Below are 20,612 nucleotides of genomic sequence, written 5' to 3'. Positions count from 1 at the left end.
GGTGAGCCCTGCAAACTGCACCTGGGACAGCATTGCACCCTGCACCTGGGGCTGCACTGCACCCTGCACTGCACCCTGCACCCGGGGCAGCACTGCACCTGGGGCTGCACTGCACCCTGCACCTGAGACAGCACTGCACCTGAGACAGCACTGCACCCTGCACCTGGGGCTGCACTGCACCCTGCACATGGGGCAGCATTGCACCTGGGGCTGCACTGCACCCTGCACCTGGGGCAGCACTGCACCCTGCACCTGGGGCTGCACTGCACCCTGCACCTGGGGCAGCACTGCTCCCTGCACCTGGGGCTGCACTGCTCCCTGCACCTGGGGCTGCACTGCACCCTGTACATGGGACAGCACTGCACCTGGGACAGCACTGCACCCTGCACCTGGGGCTGCACTGCACCTGGGACAGCACTGCACCCTGCACCTGGGGCTGCACTGCACCCTGCACCTGGGGCTACACTGCACCCTGCACCTGGGGCTGCACTGCACCCTGCACCTGGGGCTACACTGCACCCTGCACCTGGGGCTGCACTGCACCCTGCACCCGGGGCTACACTGCACCCTGCACCTGGGGCTGCACTGCACCCTGCACCTGGGGCAGCACTGCACCCTGTACATGGGGCTGCACTGCACCCTGCACCTGGGGCCGCACTGCACCCTGCACTGCACCCTGCATCTGGGGCAGCACTGCACCCTGCACCCGGGGCTGCACTGCACCCTGCACCTGGGACAGCACTGCACCCTGCACCTGGGGCAGCACTGCACCCTGCACCTGGGGCTGCATTGCACCCTGCACCTGGGGCTGCACTGCACCCTGCACCCGGGGCTGCACTGCACAGGTGACACAGGAAGGAGCAGAGCAGGGACAGCCATCAGGCTGGGGCACAGATGACACAGGTGACACAGGTGACACGGAGGAAGGACACCCAGCAGGCTGTGACACAGGTGACACAGGTGACACAGGTGACACAGAGGAAGGACGCCCAGCAGGCTGGGGCACAGGTGACACAGGTGACACAGAGCAGGGACACCCAGCAGGCTGTGGCACAGGTGACACAGGTGACACAGGTGACACAGAGGAAGGACACCCAGCAGGCTGGGGCACAGGTGACACAGGTGACACAGGTGACACAGAGCAGGGACACCCAGCAGGCTGTGACACAGATGACACAGGTGACAGAGGTGACACAGGTGACACAGAGCAGGGACACCCAGCAGGCTGTGACACAGATGACACAGGTGACAGAGGTGACACAGGTGACACAGAGCAGGGACACCCAGCAGGCTGTGGCACAGGTGACACACAGCAGGGACACCCAGCAGGCTGTGGCACAGGTGACACACAGCAGGGACACCCAGCAGGCTGTGGCACAGGCGATGCTCCTGCACACCAGGTCTCAGCAGGCTCGGGGTGGGCAGGTGCTGCTGGAGCAGCAGAGCACACACCGGGGGCTTTGGCCATCCCAGTGCTGCACTGGGAAGGGCTGGGCAGGGACTGGGGCTGCCCAGGCAGCTGCAGCCGCCCCTGGCCGTGCTGGCAGCGCAGCCCTGCCCCCTCCCTGCTGCCCAGCCCTGCAGCCTCTGGCCAGCAGGATTTGGGAGCGGGGCTCTGATCCGGTGGCAGATGGCATCAGAGATAAAGCACAGCTCATTCTGAGCTCAGGCCCCGCTTTGTCCCCGAGTGCCACTCACCAGGTACCAGCTGCTGCATTCACCGCTCTGCTTCGCCCGTCCTGCACTCCCAGCTCCTTTGGGAACCCAGACACCCCACAATTTACTGCAAAGGTCACAGGGCAGCTGCCGAGTCCAGCTGAGCGTTCCCGGGGGGAGCAGCAGCCACGAGGATCGAGGATGGGCAGGGGAGAGCGAACTCGGGCACATCCCCCTGCAAACATCCCCCTGCACTTTCCTGAGCCTCAGGGACCAGCTCAGTGTCACTGGCTTCAGGGACATCCCCTGGCAGTGCCTCGTTGGGATTTGGGATCAGGGACATCCCCTGGCAGTGCCCCATTGGGATTTGGGATCAGGGACATCCCCTGGCAGTGCCCCATTGGGATTTGGGATCAGGGACATCCCCTGGCAGTGCCCCATTCCCTTTGGGATCAGGGACATCCCCTGGCAGGGCCCCATTGGGATCAGGGACATCCCCTGGCAGTGCCCCATTCCCTTTGGGATCAGGGACATCCCCTGGCAGGGCCCCATTGGGATCAGGGACATCCCCTGGCAGTGCCCCATTGGGATTTGGGATCAGGGACATCCCCTGGAAGTGCCCCATTGGGATCAGGGACATCCCCTGGCAGTGCCCCACTGGGATTTGGGATCAGGGACATCCCCTGGCAGTGCCCCATTGGGATTTGGGATCAGGGACATCCCCTGGCAGTGCCCCATTGGGATTTGGGAGCAGTGCCCCAGTCCTGGCCCTGGACATGAGCTGCACTCAGCTCTCACACGGTGACAAGGAGAAAGTCATTAAGTCTCTGTTTCCTCCCCAGCACAACAGCCCTTTGGAACAAATCCCAGTTTTCATCCCTTACTGACTCCTTGTTTTGTTAGCTCCTCTGCAGAGCAGCTGAAACATTCACCATCATTTAAAATGATAAATTATTTTAATTTGTGCTGAATTTATTTATTATTGCCGCACAGACATGAGGCAAGTGCCATAATGTGCTTGTTTAATAATTGGCAGGGATTGGGAACAGGAAATTCTTGTGCAAACAACAACTTCATTGACTGGGGGTGCACAGGAGCCTGCACGTCCCACGGTCACATCTCAGCCGTGAAACCACACGGAGCCCGAGGATTTATGAGCCCAAACTGCACCACAACATCAAGAGCATGGAAGTCAAGAAATGAACCTTTCAAAATCATAATGGAAAGGAGAGAACTTTTATTTTTATTTTTATTATTTCGCTCTCTGCACTGGCTGTGCTCACAGCACCCAGCACTGGGCAGGCACTGGGATGCACAGAGAATCCCAAAATTCCAATTCCTGCACAAACCCATCGTGCACCTGCCCCTTCCTTCCCAAACTCTCAGTCCTCAGTGACAGACGTGGCACAGGGAAACCATCCCTCCTTGGGCAAAGCTCTCAGCTGGAAAGGATGGCTTTTCCTGGAAAAGAAGGCAAAGCTGGGAAATCCCAACCTCCAACACCCCTGGCCCCTCAGTAATTTAAATATGAACGAGGCAGCCACATCCTCCTGAGGAGCTGCCCGGTTTGCTGTGCTGACACAACGTACAGGTGCTCTAAAGGTATCTAAAGGTACTCCAAAGGTATCTAAAGGTACTCTAAAGGTACTCTGGAGGTACTATAGAGGTGCTATAAAGGTACCCTATAGGTGCTATAAAGGCACTATAAAAGGTACCACAAAGGTACTCTAAAGGCACTATAAAGTTACCCAAAAGGTATTCTAAAGGCAATATAAAAGTACTCTAAATGCACTGTAAAGGTACCACAAAGGCACCCTCACTCAGACTTGTTTTCATTACCCATGAGCTCTTTGCTAGCTAGGAAAACCCTTTTGATCATCCCCAGCTTTGCCCATTCTCAGGGCATTCCAGGCTGCAGGGGCTGCAGGCAGAGCTGGCACTGCCCTGGGCAGGTGAGGGCACACCTGGGGGGCTGCAGGCAGTGCTGGCACCGCCCTGGGCAGGTGAGGGCACACCTGGGGGGCTGCAGGCAGCGCTGGCACTGCCCTGGGCAGGTGAGGGCACACCTGGGGGGCTGCAGGCAGCGCTGGCACCGCCCTGGGCAGGTGAGGGCACACCTGGGGGGCTGCAGGCAGCGCTGGCACCGCCCTGGGCAGGTGAGGGCACACCTGGGGGGCTGCAGGCAGTGCTGGCACTGCCCTGGGCAGGTGAGGGCACACCTGGCACTGCCTGTGCCCAGAGCAGCTCCAGGAAAGGCAACCCTGGCTGTTCCACAGCAGCACAGGGGCTGCTGCTGCCATCCTGAGGGCAGCTCTGCCCTGGAACTTCTGCCCTGGAACTGGAAACTTCCCTGGTTATGGAAACACAGCCTAGATCTGAAACACTGCCTGGTTATGGAAACACAGCCTGGTTCTGGATACACAGCCTGGTTCTGAAACACAGCCTGGTTCTGAAAACACAGCCTGGATCTGAAAACACAGCCTGGTTCTGAAACACAACCTGGTTCTGAAAACACAGCCTGGTTATGGAAACACAGCCTGGTTCTGGATACACAGCCTGGTTCTGAAACACAGCCTGGTTCTGAAAACACAGCCTGGTTCTGAAACACAGGCTGGATCTGAAACACAGCCTGGTTCTGAAACACAGGCTGGTTCTGAAACACAGCCTGGTTCTGAAACACAGGCTGGTTCTGAAACACAGCCTGGTTCTGAAACACAGGCTGGTTCTGAAACACAGCCTGGTTCTGAAACACAGGCTGGATCTGAAACACAGCCTGGTTCTGAAACACAGCCTGGTTCTGGAAACACAGCCTGGTTCTGAAACACAACCTGGTTCTGAAACACAGCCTGGTTCTGGAAACACAGCCTGGTTATGGAAACACAGCCTGGTTATGGAAACACAGCCTGGTTCTGAAACACAGCCTGGTTATGGAAACACAGCCTGGTTCTGGATACACAGCCTGGTTATGGAAACACAGCCTGGTTATGGAAACACAGCCTGGTTCTAAGCACACAGCCTGACTCCTGAACTCCTCCCAGTCTACAGCACAGCAATTTACTCTTTTAATAAAATCGTGTTTTTAGAACTTGCTCTCCTTCCTCGTGTGTTCTCATGAAACCTTAACCACTGCCTAGGAAGAACACAGAAAGGATGCAGGAATGAATTCTACTGCTGAAAATCACTGGCTTCCCAAAATTATTCTGCCATGCGAAACAACTGCGTTACTGACAGAATTTCTCACGACTTCAACAAACACAAACAGAGCTGGGACCGCGGGGATCCATCACCCATTGAATCCACACAAAACCAGGCTTTAATCACTGGGGCTGCAGGAATAACTCAGCACAGACAGACCTCCTTGGCTGAGGAGGGGCTTCCTGCAAAGTCCCCATGCTGGGGAGTTTCTGTGCCAGCACAGGTGCCAGGGCATCCTCGGGAAACCTTCTCTTCCATCAGTGCCTTGGGAAGGGACTGCTGGTGTGGGGAGGGCTGGCACAGCACAGCCCCCTGTGTCACCTGGGCACAGCCCCCCTGTGTCACCTGGGGACAGCCCCCCTGTGTCACCTGGGCACAGCCCCCCTGTGTCACCTGGGCACAGCACAGCTCCTCTGTGTCACCTGGGCACAGCCCCCCTGTGTCACCTGGGCACAGCACCCCTGTGTCACCTGGGCACAGCACAGCCCCCCTGTGTCACCTGGGCACAGCACAGCACCCCTGTGTCACCTGGGGACAGCACAGCACCCCTGTGTCACCTGGGCACAGCCCCCCTGTGTCACCTGGGCACAGCCCCCCTGTGTCACCTGGGGACAGCACAGCCCCCCTGTGTCACCTGGGCACAGCTCCCCTGTGTCACCTGGGCACAGCTCCCCTGTGTCACCTGGGGACAGCACAGCCCCCCTGTGTCACCTGGGCACAGCCCCCCTGTGTCACCTGGGCACAGCACAGCCCCCTGTGTCACCTGGGGACAGCACAGCCTCCCTGTGTCACCTGGGCACAGCACAGCCCCCCTGTGTCACCTGGGCACAGCACAGCCCCCCTGTGTCACCTGGGCACAGCACAGCACCCCTGTGTCACCTGGGGACAGCACAGCACCCCTGTGTCACCTGGGCACAGCCCCCCTGTGTCACCTGGGCACAGCCCCCCTGTGTCACCTGGGGACAGCACAGCCCCCCTGTGTCACCTGGGCACAGCTCCCCTGTGTCACCTGGGCACAGCTCCCCTGTGTCACCTGGGGACAGCACAGCCCCCCTGTGTCACCTGGGCACAGCCCCCCTGTGTCACCTGGGCACAGCACAGCCCCCTGTGTCACCTGGGGACAGCACAGCCTCCCTGTGTCACCTGGGCACAGCACAGCCCCCCTGTGTCACCTGGGGACAGCACAGCCTCCCTGTGTCACCTGGGCACAGCACAGCCCCCTGTGTCACCTGGGGACAGCACAGCCTCCCTGTGTCACCTGGGCACAGCACAGCCCCCCTGTGTCACCTGGGGACAGCACAGCCTCCCTGTGTCACCTGGGCACAGCACAGCATCCCTGTGTCACCTGGGCACAGCACAGCACCATCCAGCCCCACCATGGGCCTGGCACAGGGTGGGGAGGGCACTCAGAGTGAGGGTGGGGTGGGGTCTGGCTGAGCAGGGGCAGCACACACGGAGCCACATCCCAGGAGCCCCGGGACAGCGAGGGGATGGTCCCTGGGACAGGGAGGGATCCCTGGGACAGGGAGGGATCCCCGGGACAGGGAGGGGATGGTTCCTGGGACAGGGAGGGATCCCCAGGACAGGGAGGGGATGGTCCCTGGGACAGGGAGGGATCCCCAGGACAGCGAGGGGATGGTCCCTGGGGCAGGGAGGGATCCCCAGGACAGGGAGGGGATGGTCCCCACGCCGTGCCTGCTGCACCACCAGTGAATTCCCGAGTCCTTCATCCAGAACTGCCCGGTTACACCGAGACATGAATTAACCAGTTAAAACAGGGAGCTGGACTGCTCGTTTTACTTTATGTTAACACACAGAGGCTTCTCCTGGAAATGCTCAGCAGCCCAAGGAGCCTTTTCTGCGCCTCTTCAGAAAGCAATGAAACCTCGATGCGAGAGCTGAGGCTGGGGCCCAGCTCACCCTGACTCATGGACTGGGCTCTGTGCCTCTCCCCTGGCACACCAGCACACAACAGGACTGAGCAGAAGTTTGTCCCCAGTTCCAGTGGGCAGAGGGTCCATCCCCTCTGCTCTCACCCCTGGGGCACGGGCAGATGTGCCCAGATGTGCAGCTGCAGCCAGAGCCCAGCGAGGCGCCCCTGGCCCGGGATGGGGATGGGATGGGGATGGGGATTTCGCAGCCCTCGCTGTCTGAGGGAGGCTGAGGCCAGAGCAGGGACAGGGAATCAACACGTGCTGGCCACAGGAGCCCGTGGGCTCAGCCAGCTCCGGGTGCAGCGGGGCACGGCCCTGCCGGGCTCAGCTCAGATGGCTCCAGGCTGGCAGGAGCAAACTCCTTCTGCAGCACCCAGAGGGTTTTTCCAGCTCGCTGGAGTTTGCATTTAAACAAAGAGCCGATTTCCTGCGTTTCCTGCACCTACAGCCATTTCTTGAGCGGATATTGAGGTACGTTTGCAATCGGAACAGCTCAGAGCAGCAGAGGTGATGGCAGGGGCAGATCGGGATGGGGAGCAGCAGAGGTGATGGCAGGGGCAGATCGGGATGGGGAGCAGCAGAGGTGATGGCAGGGGCAGATCGGGATGAGGAGCAGCAGAGGTGATGGCAGGAGCAGCAGAGGTGATGGCAGGGGCAGATCGGGATGAGGAGCAGCAGAGGTGATGGCAGGAGCAGCAGAGGTGATGGCAGGGGCAGATCGGGATGAGGAGCAGCAGAGGTGATGGCAGGGGCAGATCGGGATGAGGAGCAGCAGAGGTGATGGCAGGAGGAGATGGGGATGGGGAGCAGCAGGGGCAGATCGGGATGAGGAGCAGCAGAGGTGATGGCAGGGGCAGATCGGGATGGGGAGCAGCAGAGGTGATGGCAGGGGCAGATCGGGATGGGGAGCAGCAGGGGCAGATCGGGATGAGGAGCAGCAGGGGCAGATCGGGATGGGGAGCAGCAGAGGTGATGGCAGGGGCAGATCGGGATGGGGAGCAGCAGAGGTGATGGCAGGGGCAGATCGGGATGGGGAGCAGCAGAGGTGATGGCAGGGGCAGATCGGGATGAGGAGCCCGGGGCTGTGCTGCTCGCTCTTTGTCCCACCGGGACCCTGCTCCTCCCCTCGCAGCTTACAGCCCCGAGCACGATAACCCAGGGTTAAGGCAAGCGGGCCGAGGGACGGAAATGCAAGGAGTTAATCGGAGGAGTGAGAGCCAGCTCCAGCACACGGCATTCCAGCGTCCCAAGGACATTCCTGAATCCCATGGACATTCCTGAATCCCATGGACATTCCTGAATCCCATGGACATCCCATCATCCCGTCATTCCATCATCCAATCATCCCATCATTCCATCATCCCATCATTCCATCATCCCATGGACATTCCTGAATCCCATGGACATTCCAGCATCCCATCATCCCATCATTCCAGCGTCCCATCATTCCATCATCCCATCATTCCATCATCCCATCATTCCAGCGTCCCATCATTCCAGCATCCCATGGACATTCCAGCAGCCCATGGACATTCCAGCAGCCCATCATTCCATCATCCCATCATCCCATCATTCCAGTGTTCCATCATTCCAGCATCCCATGGACATTCCTGAATCCCATGGACATTCCATCATGCCATCATCCCATCATCCCATCATTCCAGCAACCCATGGATATTCCAACAGCCTGTGGACATTCCTGAATCCCATGGACATTCCAGCAGCCCTTGGACATTCCACCATCCCATTGACATTCCTGAATCCCATGGACATTCCAGCATCCCATGGCCATTCCAACATCCCGTGGACATTCCATCATCCCATGGCCATCCCATCGTCCCATTATTCCATCATCCCTTGGACATTCCAACATCCCTTGGACATTCCATCATCCCATGGACATTCCTGAATCCCGTGGACATTCCTGAATCCCATGAACATTCCTGAATGCCATGGCCATTCCAGCAGCCCATGGCCACTCCAGCATCCCTTGGACATTCCATCATCCCATGGCCATCCCATCATCCTATCATTCCAGCAGCCCATGGTCATTCCTGAATCCCATGGTCATTCCATCATCCCATGGTCATTCCATCATCCCATGGACATTCCATCATCCCATGGTCATTCCATCATCCCATGGACATTCCATCATCCCATCATTCCATCATCCCATGGCCATTCCTGAATCCCGTGGCCATCCCATCATCCCACCATTCCATCATCCCACAGCTATTCCCGCCGCTCCCTCCCGGCTCAGCAGCGCTGCCGATGTTCCCCTCTGCTCACAGAGCACAGCCGGGCCCTCCCCAGCAGCCCCGCGGCTGTTCCCAGCCCGGAGCTCCCGTTTCGTTTCTGGAACCGCCCAGCCCCGAGCTCGGGCCCGGCAGCCGGGTCGGCTCCAGCTGAGCCCACCCGGGCTCACCCTGGGGGCAGTCACACCCTTTTTAAAATCAGACTTTTAAACGTGTTTAGATGCTGATAATGTTCAATAACGGCTGAGTGTGTTTTAGCAGCCTCTGAACCATCAAGTTACTTTCTCTGCAGCAGTACAAATGAACCACTTCCTAATTATTATTTCCTTTGATTCTCCATTTGTGCCACAGAAAGCACGAGGACCTGAGCACGTCTCAAAATACAGAGGATAATTGAGGTACACATAAAAACCACTTGTCAGCTGCCCTACATAGACATCTACTGTATTTTCAGGAGCTACTACAACAGGAGCAGCCTCAAAACGCTTCCACAGCCCTACCGAAAACGCCTCACGCAGCATTTTACAGCAGCCTGCTGGATCATTAAAAATGCTCATGGATAAAATGCTTTGTAACCTGGAGATTTCCGTGACAGCCCAACAAAAAACAATACAGCCAGAGACCTCCCAGCCGAGAAGTGTTGCTAATTAAATGAGAGATTTCTCCCCAGCCAGGAGCTCCAACAGCAGCCGTGTTCCAGAGAAGGAGAAAATGGGGGGTTTGTGAACTACAGTGGGATCAAGGCAAAAGTGCAACACACGGATAAAAGTTGGAGTGGGGGCTGGAGGAATAATTAAATCAAGGCAGGGGATTGCTGAACACGAACCAAAACGAAAGGTTCGAGTGGGATTTGGTGAACAGATTCTGCTCCTGCCGAGGCACAGAGATCCGGCAGCTCAGGGTCCATTAGGAGAGGCAGGAGCAGAGCACGGGAAGCACAAAATCCCCTCGTGGCACGGAGCCAGCGTTCCAATCGTCGGGAAACGCAGAACCACGAATCGAAATAAATAACAGCGATGGAAACGCTCCTGGCAGGGTTTAATCGTCCTCTCCCTGCCTCAGCTCGCTCTGCAGAGCCCCAGACTGCCGCCGGCAGCCAAAACCGCATCATTTCACCCCAACAAGCCATCCCTAAACTTCCAGCAACAGCCAGGGCTCCTCCAATAGAGTTAAAAAGGGCGAACCGCGGAACAAACCCGCGCCGGGAGCCGGCCCGGAGCTGCGGTGGCGTTGGGGACGAGTCCCCGCATCCCCGGGACACCCCGCGAGCAGCGCGGGGCCGAGCGCTGCCGCAGCATCCCCGGAGGGGCCGGGGCTGAGCCGGGGCTGAGCCGGGGCTGAGTCGGAGCCTGGGCAGCCCGGGGATGCTGCGGCAGCGCCACAGCTCCGTCCCCGCGTCCTGCATCCCGAATCCCGCATCTTGCATCCCGCATCCTCGAATCCCCGAATCCCGCATCCTCGAATCCCGTATCCTGCATCCCGAATCCCCCATCCCGCATCTCGAATCCCGCATCCCGCCGCCCGCGGCCGCTCCTACCTCAGCACCGCCGTGTCCCCTTTCCTGACCACCAGGCTGTCCACGGCTGAGCCCGGGAAGTCTCCGCCCGGCGCAGCCAATCTCCCGGGAGGCAGGAACCAGCAAAGGCCGAGGAAAACGATGGCCAGCCACTGGTGGGAGCCGCCGGCGCTCCGCAGCAGCGGCACCATCTCCGCTCCGCGCCGGGCCCGGCTGCGGCTGCCGGGAAGCGCGGCCCCGGCTGCGGGGAGCGGCGGAGCGCGGCTGCTCCCGGGCGGCCTCCGCAGCATCCAGCGCGGAGGGAGGGAGCGAGGGAGCGAGGGAGGGAGCGAGGGAGGGAGGGAGGAAGGCAGGCAGGGAGGGAGGGAGGGAGGGAGGGAGCGCTGCTGCTCCGCTCGGCTCCGCTCCGCTCGGCTCGGGCGGTCCCCGCTGCCAGCCCGTTGCCACGCAGCCGTCGCCTTGGCAACCGGCCCGGCGGCGGAGGATGCTCGGCCTCCTGTGCCCGGCCCTTCTGAGCCCGGCCCTTCTGAGTCCGCCCTTCCTGAGCCTGGCCCTCCTGAGCCTGGCCCTCCTGATCCCGGCCCAACTGTGCCCGGCCCTCCTGAGCCCGGCCCTTCTGAATCCGGCCTTCCTGTGCCCGGCCCTTCTGAGCCCGGCCCTTCTGAGTCCGGCCTTCCTGTGCCCGGCCCTCTTGAGCCCGGCCCTTCTGAGCCCGGCCTTCCTGTGCCCGGCCCTCTTGAGCCCGGCCCTCCTGATCCCGGCCCTTCTGAGCCCGGCCCTCCTGAGTCCGGCCTTTCTGAGCCCGGCCCCTCTGAGCCCGGCCCAACTGTGCCCGGCCCTTCTGAGCCCGGCCTTCCTGTGCCCGGCCATCTTGAGCCCGGCCCTCCTGATCCCGGCCCAACTGTGCCCGGCCCTCCTGAGCTCGGCCCTCCTGAGCCCACTGCCCGCTCCCCAATCCTTTCCCACTGCCCACTCCCCAATCCTGTACCCCGTACCCACTCCCCCATCCTGTGCCCTTTACCCACTCCCCAATCCCGTACCCCGTACCCACTCCCCAATCCTGTACCCCGTACCCACTCCCCAATCCTGTTCCCATTGCCCACTCCCCAATCCCGTACCCCGTACCCATTCCCCAATCCCGTACCCCGTACCCATTCCCCAATCCTGTGCCCTTTACCCACTCCCCAATCCTGTGCCCTTTACCCATTCCCCAATCCTGTTCCCTTTACCATTCCCCAATCCTGTTCCCTTTACCCATTCCCCAATCCTGTGCCCTTTACCCACTCCCCAATCCTGTGTCCTTTACCATTCCCCAATCCTGTTCCCTTTACCCACTCCCCAATCCTGTTCCCTTTACCCATTCCCCACTCCTGTTCCCATTACCCACTCCCCAGTCCTGTTCCCTTTACCCATTCCCCAATCCTGTTCCCATTGCCCACTCCCCAATCCTGTTCCCACTGCCCATTCCCCAATCCTGTGCCCTTTACCCACTCCCCAATCCTGTGTCCTTTACCGTTCCCCAATCCCGTACCCCATACCCGCTCCCCAATCCTGTTCCCTTTACCATTCCCCAATCCTGTGCCCTTTACCCATTCCCCAATCCCATACCCAGTACCCATTCCCCAACCCTGTGCCCTTTACCATTCCCCAATCCTGTTCCCTTTACAATTCCCCAATCCTGTGTCCTTTACCATTCCCCAATCCTGTGCCCTTTACCATTCCCCAATCCCATACCCCGTACCCACTCCCCCTCCTGTCCCCACTGCCCACTCCCCAATCCTGTACCCTTTACCCAATCCCCAATCCTGTTCCCTTTATCCACTCCCCAATCCTGTTCCCTTTACCCACTCCCCAATCCTGTGCCCTTTACCACTCCCCTTCCCGTACCCCATACCCATTCCCCAATCCCATACCCCGTACCCACTCCCCAATCCCGTACCCCATATCCATTCCCCAATCCTGTTCCCATTGCCCACTCCCCAATCCCGTACCCCGTACCCACTCCCCAATCCTATTCCCTTTACCATTCCCCAATCCCATACCCCGTACCCACTCCCCAATCCTGTTCCCACTGCCCATTCCCCAATCCTGTTCCCATTGCCCACTCCCCAATCCCGTACCCCATACCCGCTCCCCCTCCTGTCCCCACTGCCCGGGGCACCCCCAGCCCCGCACCCCTCCTGCCCTGCCGCACCCACCCACCCCATGGAACACAGAATGAAAACTGACCCCAAAACCGGCCCTAAAGGGGCCCTGGGACCTGCTGGGAGCTCCAGACCTCTCTGGAACAGAGGGGTGCCCACGCTGGTATTTCCATTTCCTAACGTTCTACCCAGGAAAAGAGCTCTAGGCTAGAGACCTTCACCAAAGAGCAGATAAAGCACGGGCAGTTATTCCCCAAATTCTACCAGGGAAGCCAGAGACCTTTACCAAAGAAAAAGAAAAATCACCAACAGATCATTTCCTGAAATTGTCCTAAGACATTCAGAGATCCTCACCAAGGAGCCAAACCCACTGATCTGTTATTTCCCAGAATTCTACCAGAGCATCCAGAGACCTTTGCCAAGGACCTAAAGTCCAGTGAAAGATTCTTCCAGGATATTGAGCAACCTTCACCAAGGAACACAGATCCACTGCCAGGTTATTTCCCCAGATTCCACCAGGACAGCCAGAGCCCTTCACACCCAGGAGGGAAAAACCACCAAGATTTCCCCCAGGGTGTCTGGAGACCCTGCCTGGCAGATTCTGCCAGGGCATCAAGAGCCTTTCACCAGGGAACACAAACCCACTGACAGATTATTTCCCAAAATTCTACTGGGACACCTAGAGACCTTCAGAAAAGAGGACAAGGGGACCAGCAACACCCCCACCCCTGCTCCTCCAGGCTTTCTGCTGCTCCCTCCACCCCACTGTGGGCTGTACCCAAACCAGATGATTCCATTTTCACCCCTTCACAAAATGGGGTGCAGCCCAGGAGAGCCCTGGGCCATCAGAGTGGGCTCTGGTCTCACAGAGCTGCGATCCAGAGTGAGATGTGGCTGCTCCTCCCCTAGACCTCATCAAACACGTGTGAGGCAGGATATTTATCAATGTCTGTGCTCCTCAGGCTTTGGGGGAGCCCCACCCTGACTCCTGGCAGTCCCTGCCAGCTCCACATTTGGGGTTTGGGGTTTGGATGTGCCAGAATTCACACGGCTGCCACGTGTGAGGAGCCCTGGAGGGCTCTGGTGCACTCAGTGCTCAGATCACCAGGATGGAACAGCCCTGATCTGATTTCAGGGACAGCTCTGCAACCTTTAATGAGCCCAATGATGTTCCTTTTGCTTGACCTTAACAAACAATCAAATAATTTGTTTCTCTTTGAATGAGCAGGACAAAAGACATCTCCCCAGCATTATTTATTCACCTTGCAAAAGATCTTATAAATCTCAATCAACAACAGCCAGGATGCATCTCTTTATTTTGTTTTGTTCAGTGGTAGATTCGTACCTTGCCTTTCCTGGTATTTGCAGATCAATGGGAAAATGAGCAGGTCAGGGGCCAAGAGCAGCTGTGCCAGTCAGGGCTGGTCTGGAGTCTGAATTCTGTCACCTCAGCCTGCCCCACCTCCTCCCCCAGCCCAGGGAGGATTTTAGGGAAAAAAAAAAAAAGAATAAAAGAGGAATAATCTCACACCAGCGGTGTGCACACATAGAACAGTATTTCCCAGAGTCCCTGAGGCTGGAAAAGCCCTCCCAGCCCACGGAGCCCAGGCTGTGCCGACGCTCCAGGGGTGCCCTGATTTACCAAAATACGAGTATTGGTCTAGTACTGATACTCAGCTGTGAGGACAAAAGACTCTCTAACGATTTAAAGTTACAAAGGGAATGTTTATTCAGTGCTGGGCAGCAGTGTGGGGTAACCCTTAATACACACTGTGAAATTCCAGGTGGTCACAAAGTCTGTTTATTGACAAAAGGTTTAAATAAATACATATTCATAATACCAGCCCCTCCCATCCCTGCCTCCCATGGTAATTAGCTGGAATGGCAATTAAGCAGCGTGGTTGGCTTCTTGAATTAAGTCTGGGGTCGTTTTTGTGGGGAGGGGTCCTAAAAGGAGGAAGTAAGGTGAGTCTTCCTCGCCCTGAACTTTCGACCCTTTTCTATTAATGACAATACAAATGATTTCTGGGGATATTCCAGTTTTTCAAAGAATGGGTTTCTGGTTGTGATTGTTCGTGTTTCTTTGGGCCTGCTTACCAGTTTGGTCTTTTCCCATTGTAAGCACAGCTGACAGACAATCAATCAATTATTTAACTAAAATCTTAATTTTTCTAAGATTGGTGTTTCAGCCCCAGCAGTGCCAGCCCGGGGGGACAATCCCTGCTGCTGCCACAGCTCTGCCAGGCTGTCCCTGCCCTTTGGCCACAAGCAAACACCCCGAGGAGGGCAGGGGGAACCTTTCCCTGGCTGTGCCTGCGTTTGGCTGCTCCAGCACCACGGCCCCAGCCCAGCCCTGCTAACGCCATGTGACAACTCCTTCCAACTCAGCTGCATATTTTTGTTTAGAACCATTTCAAAAAGCTAAATTTAGTTGTTGTTTGCAAGTATTCGTTCAACAGTTTGCACAAATACTCAAGACTGATTCCCAGACTTCACACTTGGCTTTTTGCTTGGTTTCCTTCTGTGTGTTTAACTCTCCTGCACCCGTTCCCTCCCGCTGGCGACACAAGATGGGAGCTGGATGACAAAAATAAACCCCAGGAGAGTCAGGAGGGGACACAACAACAATAAAAAAACAAAAGCACATCCACACTACACTGAATTCTAAGAGTCGTGGTTTGTGTCCAAATTCACAGAAACTTTGGAAGGTTTAAATATTTCCACAATGACCAAAGAACAGTGGAGTCATAGAGGAAATCAATAAAGTGCTCCTGGAGGTAAAACTAGTTTTTAAATATTATTTTAATATCTTCGAGGAAGAAAAAAAAAAGGTAATAAATTCAATTAGCCCAGGAATTCTCAGGTAATAATCTCTAATAGAGCTGCATTTTGTTTTTTCTCACAGAAACGAGGGCAGCACTTTCCCCCTGTGCTGCAGCACAAATTCTTCCAAGGAGCACCCGGCCACTGCTCAGTGCTCTTCAAAAGAGCCTCAAAAGCTGCCTCAAATTTAAACAAACACCCCAGGGCACCCTAACAATTTGTCAGCTTTGATTTTCAAAGAGCAGTTTCTGATGGCTCTGCAGAAGTTGTGGAGAAGAGCTCACCCAGACCAATCCCACTGGATCATCAGCCACAGCCTGAAAAGGTTTTGCAAAAGAGACTCCCTGGAAATTCCACTTGGAAAATGGGGGGAAGGTGCAGATAAATCAAAGGATAAATCCCAGAAAACACAGACCCAGCACCATGACATTTTAAAAGGAAAGTTTTTTGTCTGCCTCTTTTTTATTATTCCTTGTTATTATTTAAATCTCTTGCATATAAAAAAATGAAAATTGCGATTTTGTCAAGCACTGGAGCCAACAGAAATTTCCTTTTAAGTGTCACCAATGACTTCAGCATTCCTGACACAAAGGTAGGATTTTTGTTAATAGGATTGAAAGCAAATGCCAAAATCTCCATAAAAAGCATTTCCCATTTCGTGCATAATCTGTGACACAGCCACGAGCAGAGGTGTGTGGTAGAACACAGAATTATTTCCTGTGCTCCCGAAGCCGGGGGAGCCCTGCTGGCAGCTCAGGGCAGGATTGTCCCAGCTCAGCACCCACTGCTCGCTGGCAGGCTGGGGCTGTGACATTCGAGTTTAAATTGGCGGAGCGCGGTGCAGAACACGCTCAGCCCCAGAGCACACGGACAGCCAGGGGCTCTGCGAGCAGCAGCAAACCCGGGGGGCCTGATGGTGAAGCAGGGCTCTAATTGCTGTGTCCTCAGCGCTGGGACTGTCACCGGGCTGGTCCTGCCCTGCCCGGCAGGGTCTGGCTGCTGCCACATCCCCTGCTGCCACATCCCCCTGCAGTCACATCCCCCTGTTCCACATCCCCCTGCAGTCACATTCCCCTGCTGCCACAGGGCACGGAAATGGAGCAGAGCGGTGCCAGCCTGGGCACACAGCTCCCAGTCCTGCGGGGGGAAATGCCTGGGAGCCCGGGGTCCAGCCCTGCCCTGTGTCCCCTGTGTCCCCGTGTCCCCAGTGCCAGCCCTGCCCCGTGTCCCCAGTGCCACCCCCAGCACTGCCCCGTGTCCCCAGTGCCACCCCCAGCACTGCCGTGTGTCCCCAGTGCCAGCACTGCCCCGTGTCCCCAGTGCCACCCCTAGCACTGCCCCGTGTCCCTAGTGCCACCCCCAGCACTGCCCCGTGTCCCCATGACCCCATGTCCCCACTGCCACCCCCAGCCCTGCCCCGTGTCCCCATGTCCCCGTGTCCCCAGTGCCACCCCCAGCCCTGCCCCATGTCCCCAGTGCCACCCCCAGCACTGCCCCGTGTCCCCAGTGCCAGCACTGCCCCATGTCCCCAGTGCCACCCCCAGCCCTGCCCCGTGTCCCCAGTGCCAGCACTGCCCCGTGTCCCCAGTGCCAGCCCTGCCCTGTGTCCCCAGTGCCACCCCCAGCACTGCCCCGTGTCCCCATGTCCCCGTGTCCCCCGTGCCACCCCCAGCATTGCCCCGTGTCCCCGTGTCCCCAGTGCCACCCCCAGCCCTGCCCCGTGTCCCCATGTCCCCATGTCCCCCGTGCCACCCCCAGCATTGCCCCGTGTCCCCAGTGGCAGCACTGCCCCGTGTCCCCGTGTCCCCGTGTCCCCATGTCCCCATGTCCCCAGTGCCACCCCCAGCCCTGCCCCGTGTCCCCGTGTCTCCAGTGCCACCCCCAGCCCTGCCCCGTGTCCCTGTGTCCCCGTGTCCCCAGTGCCAGCCCTGCCCTGCCCCGTGTCCCCAGTGCCAGCACTGCCCCATGTCCCCAGTGCCACCCCAGCACTGCCCCGTGTCCTCACTGCCAGCCCTGTCCTGTGTCCCCGTGTCCCCATGTCCCCAGTGCCACACGCACACACCAGAGTGCCAAACCCAGAGTGCCACATCCAGAGTGCCACATCCCGAGTGTCACACCCAGAGTGCCACACCCAGAGTGCCACACCAGGCGTTCCTCACACACCTTCCAGGACAGCCACTGTCCGGACAGCCCCGACCAATGTTTGACATCCCTTCCCATGAAGAAATGGTGAATAATTCTCTCTTTAGCCTCCACAGAAGCCTCAATGCTGCCCCAGCACCTCCTAAGGCAGCTTTTCCAACCCAGGGGCAGCATGGAAACGCCAAAATTCCCTGGGAACACCAAAATTCCCTGGGAACACCAAATTCCCTGGGAACACCAAATTCCCTGGAAACGCCAAAATTCCCGGGAAACACCAAAATTCCCGGGAAACACCAAAATTCCCTGGAAACACCAAATTCCCCCACAGCCCAGGCCCTGTGCCTGGCAGGAGCACCCGAGGGCAGGGGAACCCTGCACCAGCACAGGGCTCACAGCAAAACTTCCCTCGCGTGTGGGTGAATGAAAACATTTCCCCACCATATGGCGCAGGGTGGGAACGATTGCCAAACGCCAGCAGCTCGCTAATACCGGTGCCAGAGCCAGGGAAACGCTGTCAGCTCCCCAGCCCACTGCTCCCTATTTTGAGAGGTGCGAGCAGTTTGGAAACATCCACCCGAGCTCCAGGCTGGAGAACTGTGCAGAGCCACAGCCTCACCGCAGGCAGGGGGATCGGGGGTTCCCTGCCCGGGGGTCTCGGGTTCGCAGAGGGGAATGATGGAGTTTGCTGAGCAAAAATCACAGAGTTGTTTCTCTTGGATAAGAGCTGCAAGGTCTCAGAGTCCCCATGTCCACCTTGTCCCCAGCCTAGAGCACTGAGTGTCACATCCAGGGATTCCTGGGACACCTGGAGGTGTCCCAGGAATCCCTGGATGTGACACTCAGTGCTCCGGGCTGGGGACGGGGATCCAAACCCCCTGGGCACTCCCAAGCCCTGAGCGCCCTTTCCATGGGGAAATTCCTCCCGAGGGCAGCAGAGGAAGGAATTGCAGCAATTCGCAGCTCTTCACCACCCTGGGGCCGAGCCCCTCCTTTATGGGTGTGGTGAAATAACCAAAAAATGCTTTTCGAACATCGGGAAAGGGCACCAAGAGCTCTCCAAGGATCCTGCAGCACGCACGAGGTAGGACACAGGGATTTTACCTGCAGGATTTACTGAACTCACAAAATAAACCACAGCTGCTCCTCCAGCAGCTTCCAGCCTGGAGAGGTGCAAAACCAACCTTCCCAAAACTGATGGATTTGAAATCATTTCCTAACCAAGTCCTTTTCTTGGTGGGGATCCCTCAGTGCGCTGAGTTCATAACTCGGGCGTGTTGTGTCACAGCTTAACAAGTGCGAACAGCCTGCGAGCCCAGCTCAGCAGCCCGGATCATCCCTGCCCGGCAGGGCTTCACTCATCCGTCACCGGCAGTTTGTCCGAACAGCCTCCGACACCTCCTGCGACAGCTCCGGGCGGGGCAGGGCGGTGCGACAGGGCTGGGCCAGCAAAGCCGGGACTAGCGGCTGAGCCGGGACCAGCGGCTGAGCCGGGACCAGCGGCTGAGCCGGGACCAACGACTAATCCCGGGGCCAGCGGCTGAGCCAGGATTAGAGGCTAAACCGGGACCAACGGCTGAGCCGGGACCAGAGGCTGAGCCAGGATTAGAGGCTAAACCGTGACCAGTGTCAAAGCCCAGACTAGTGTCAAAGCCCGCACCAGTGTCAAAACCCAACCTAGTGTCAAAGCCCAGACCAGTGTCAAAGCTCGGACCAGCGGCTGAGCCGGGATTACAGGCTAAACCAGGACCAGTGTCAAAGCCCAGACTAGTGTCAAAGCCCGGACCAGTGGTACAGCTGGGACCAGCGGCTGAGCCAGGATTAGAGGCTAAACTGGGACCAGTGTCAAAGCCCTGACCAGTGTCAAAGCCCGGCCCAGTGTCAAAGCCCAGCCCAGTGCCAAAGCCCGGCTCAGTGCCAAAGCCCAAACCAGTGTCAAAGCCTGGCTCAGTGTCAAAGCCCGGCTCAGTGTCAAAGCCCAGCCCAGTGTCAAAGCCCAGACCAGTGCCAAAGCCCAGACCAGTGCCAAAGCCCAGACCAGTGCCAAAGCCCAGACCAGTGTCAAAGCCCAGACCAGTGCCAAAGCCCAGACCAGTGTCAAAGCCCGGCCCAGCTCCCTCTCCTGCCCGCCCTCAGCCTCCCTGCTCTCATCACCGCCCCAGGCGGATCCCATCCCGGTTTCCCAGCCAAGGACTCAAACTGGAGCAGAAGGAAGGGATTTCTACCCTGGGCTGTGACACAGGCGGGCCTTGGGGACACAGCCACCCCTGGCACATTGTCACAGCACCCCTTGGTTTATCACTTCAGAGAGCTCGATTTTCTGGAAATGGAGCCCTTGCCCCATCAAACCACCCAAGTCCAGGATGGGTGAGGCTGGAAGTGCCCATGATGGTCCCAGCTCGTCCCAGAGCACAGGGCCACGTCCAGAATGTTCTGGAACATCTGCACGGTGTGAAGTGGGGTTTGAAGGCAGGGCTGAGGGATTTTTGCTCTTTGTTTTTGGTATGCAGCACAGTGGCTGGAGGATACAAAGATCGCTGATCACAGCACATCAAACAAACCAAGCTGATAAATTGATTAATGTGCTGACTTCATATTATCCCATTCTGTTTTCTGTTTGATTTACATGTATAATTTACTTACTCATTTAATCTCATTAATAAAATATCAGATGGGGAGGCTGTGTGGACTGCATGTTTTCTCCTCGGGTGCTGAGATTAAAACCTGAGGAATCTCCAGACAGCGCCTTTGTAAATCTCAGAGCGCTGCTACAAAGCCGTGCCTTATAGCACTGCCATAATTGATGCTGGAATCACAGCACTGCTGGAGTTTATAGGAAACAACATTTGCATATCACTCATTTCTTCTGACTAACAACAGGGCTGGGGAGCTGTGAGTGCTGGGCAGAGAGCAGCATCAGGAAGGTTCATCACTGCTCCCAAAAATCAAT

The 20,612-nt window shown here is 57.7% G+C and overlaps 1 protein-coding gene across 2 annotated transcripts in view; it reads right to left on the bottom strand.

The window, feature by feature from the left end:
• Positions 1–10,793, bottom strand: part of NEGR1 (neuronal growth regulator 1) — a 193,220-nt gene extending 182,427 nt beyond the window's left edge. For both annotated transcript variants that reach the window (XM_033067391.2, XM_033067392.2), the window contains exon 1: positions 10,578–10,793. In XM_033067391.2, coding sequence (XP_032923282.1) covers positions 10,578–10,747 — 170 coding nt within the window. In that variant the 5' untranslated portion in view covers positions 10,748–10,793. The remainder of the gene's footprint in view (positions 1–10,577) is intronic.
• Positions 10,794–20,612: the final 9,819 nt, after the last annotated feature.

This window comes from Catharus ustulatus, chromosome 9 (genome assembly GCF_009819885.2).
Source record: "Catharus ustulatus isolate bCatUst1 chromosome 9, bCatUst1.pri.v2, whole genome shotgun sequence".
NCBI lineage: Eukaryota > Metazoa > Chordata > Aves > Passeriformes > Turdidae > Catharus > Catharus ustulatus.
This window is presented reverse-complemented; position numbering and strand designations above follow the sequence as displayed.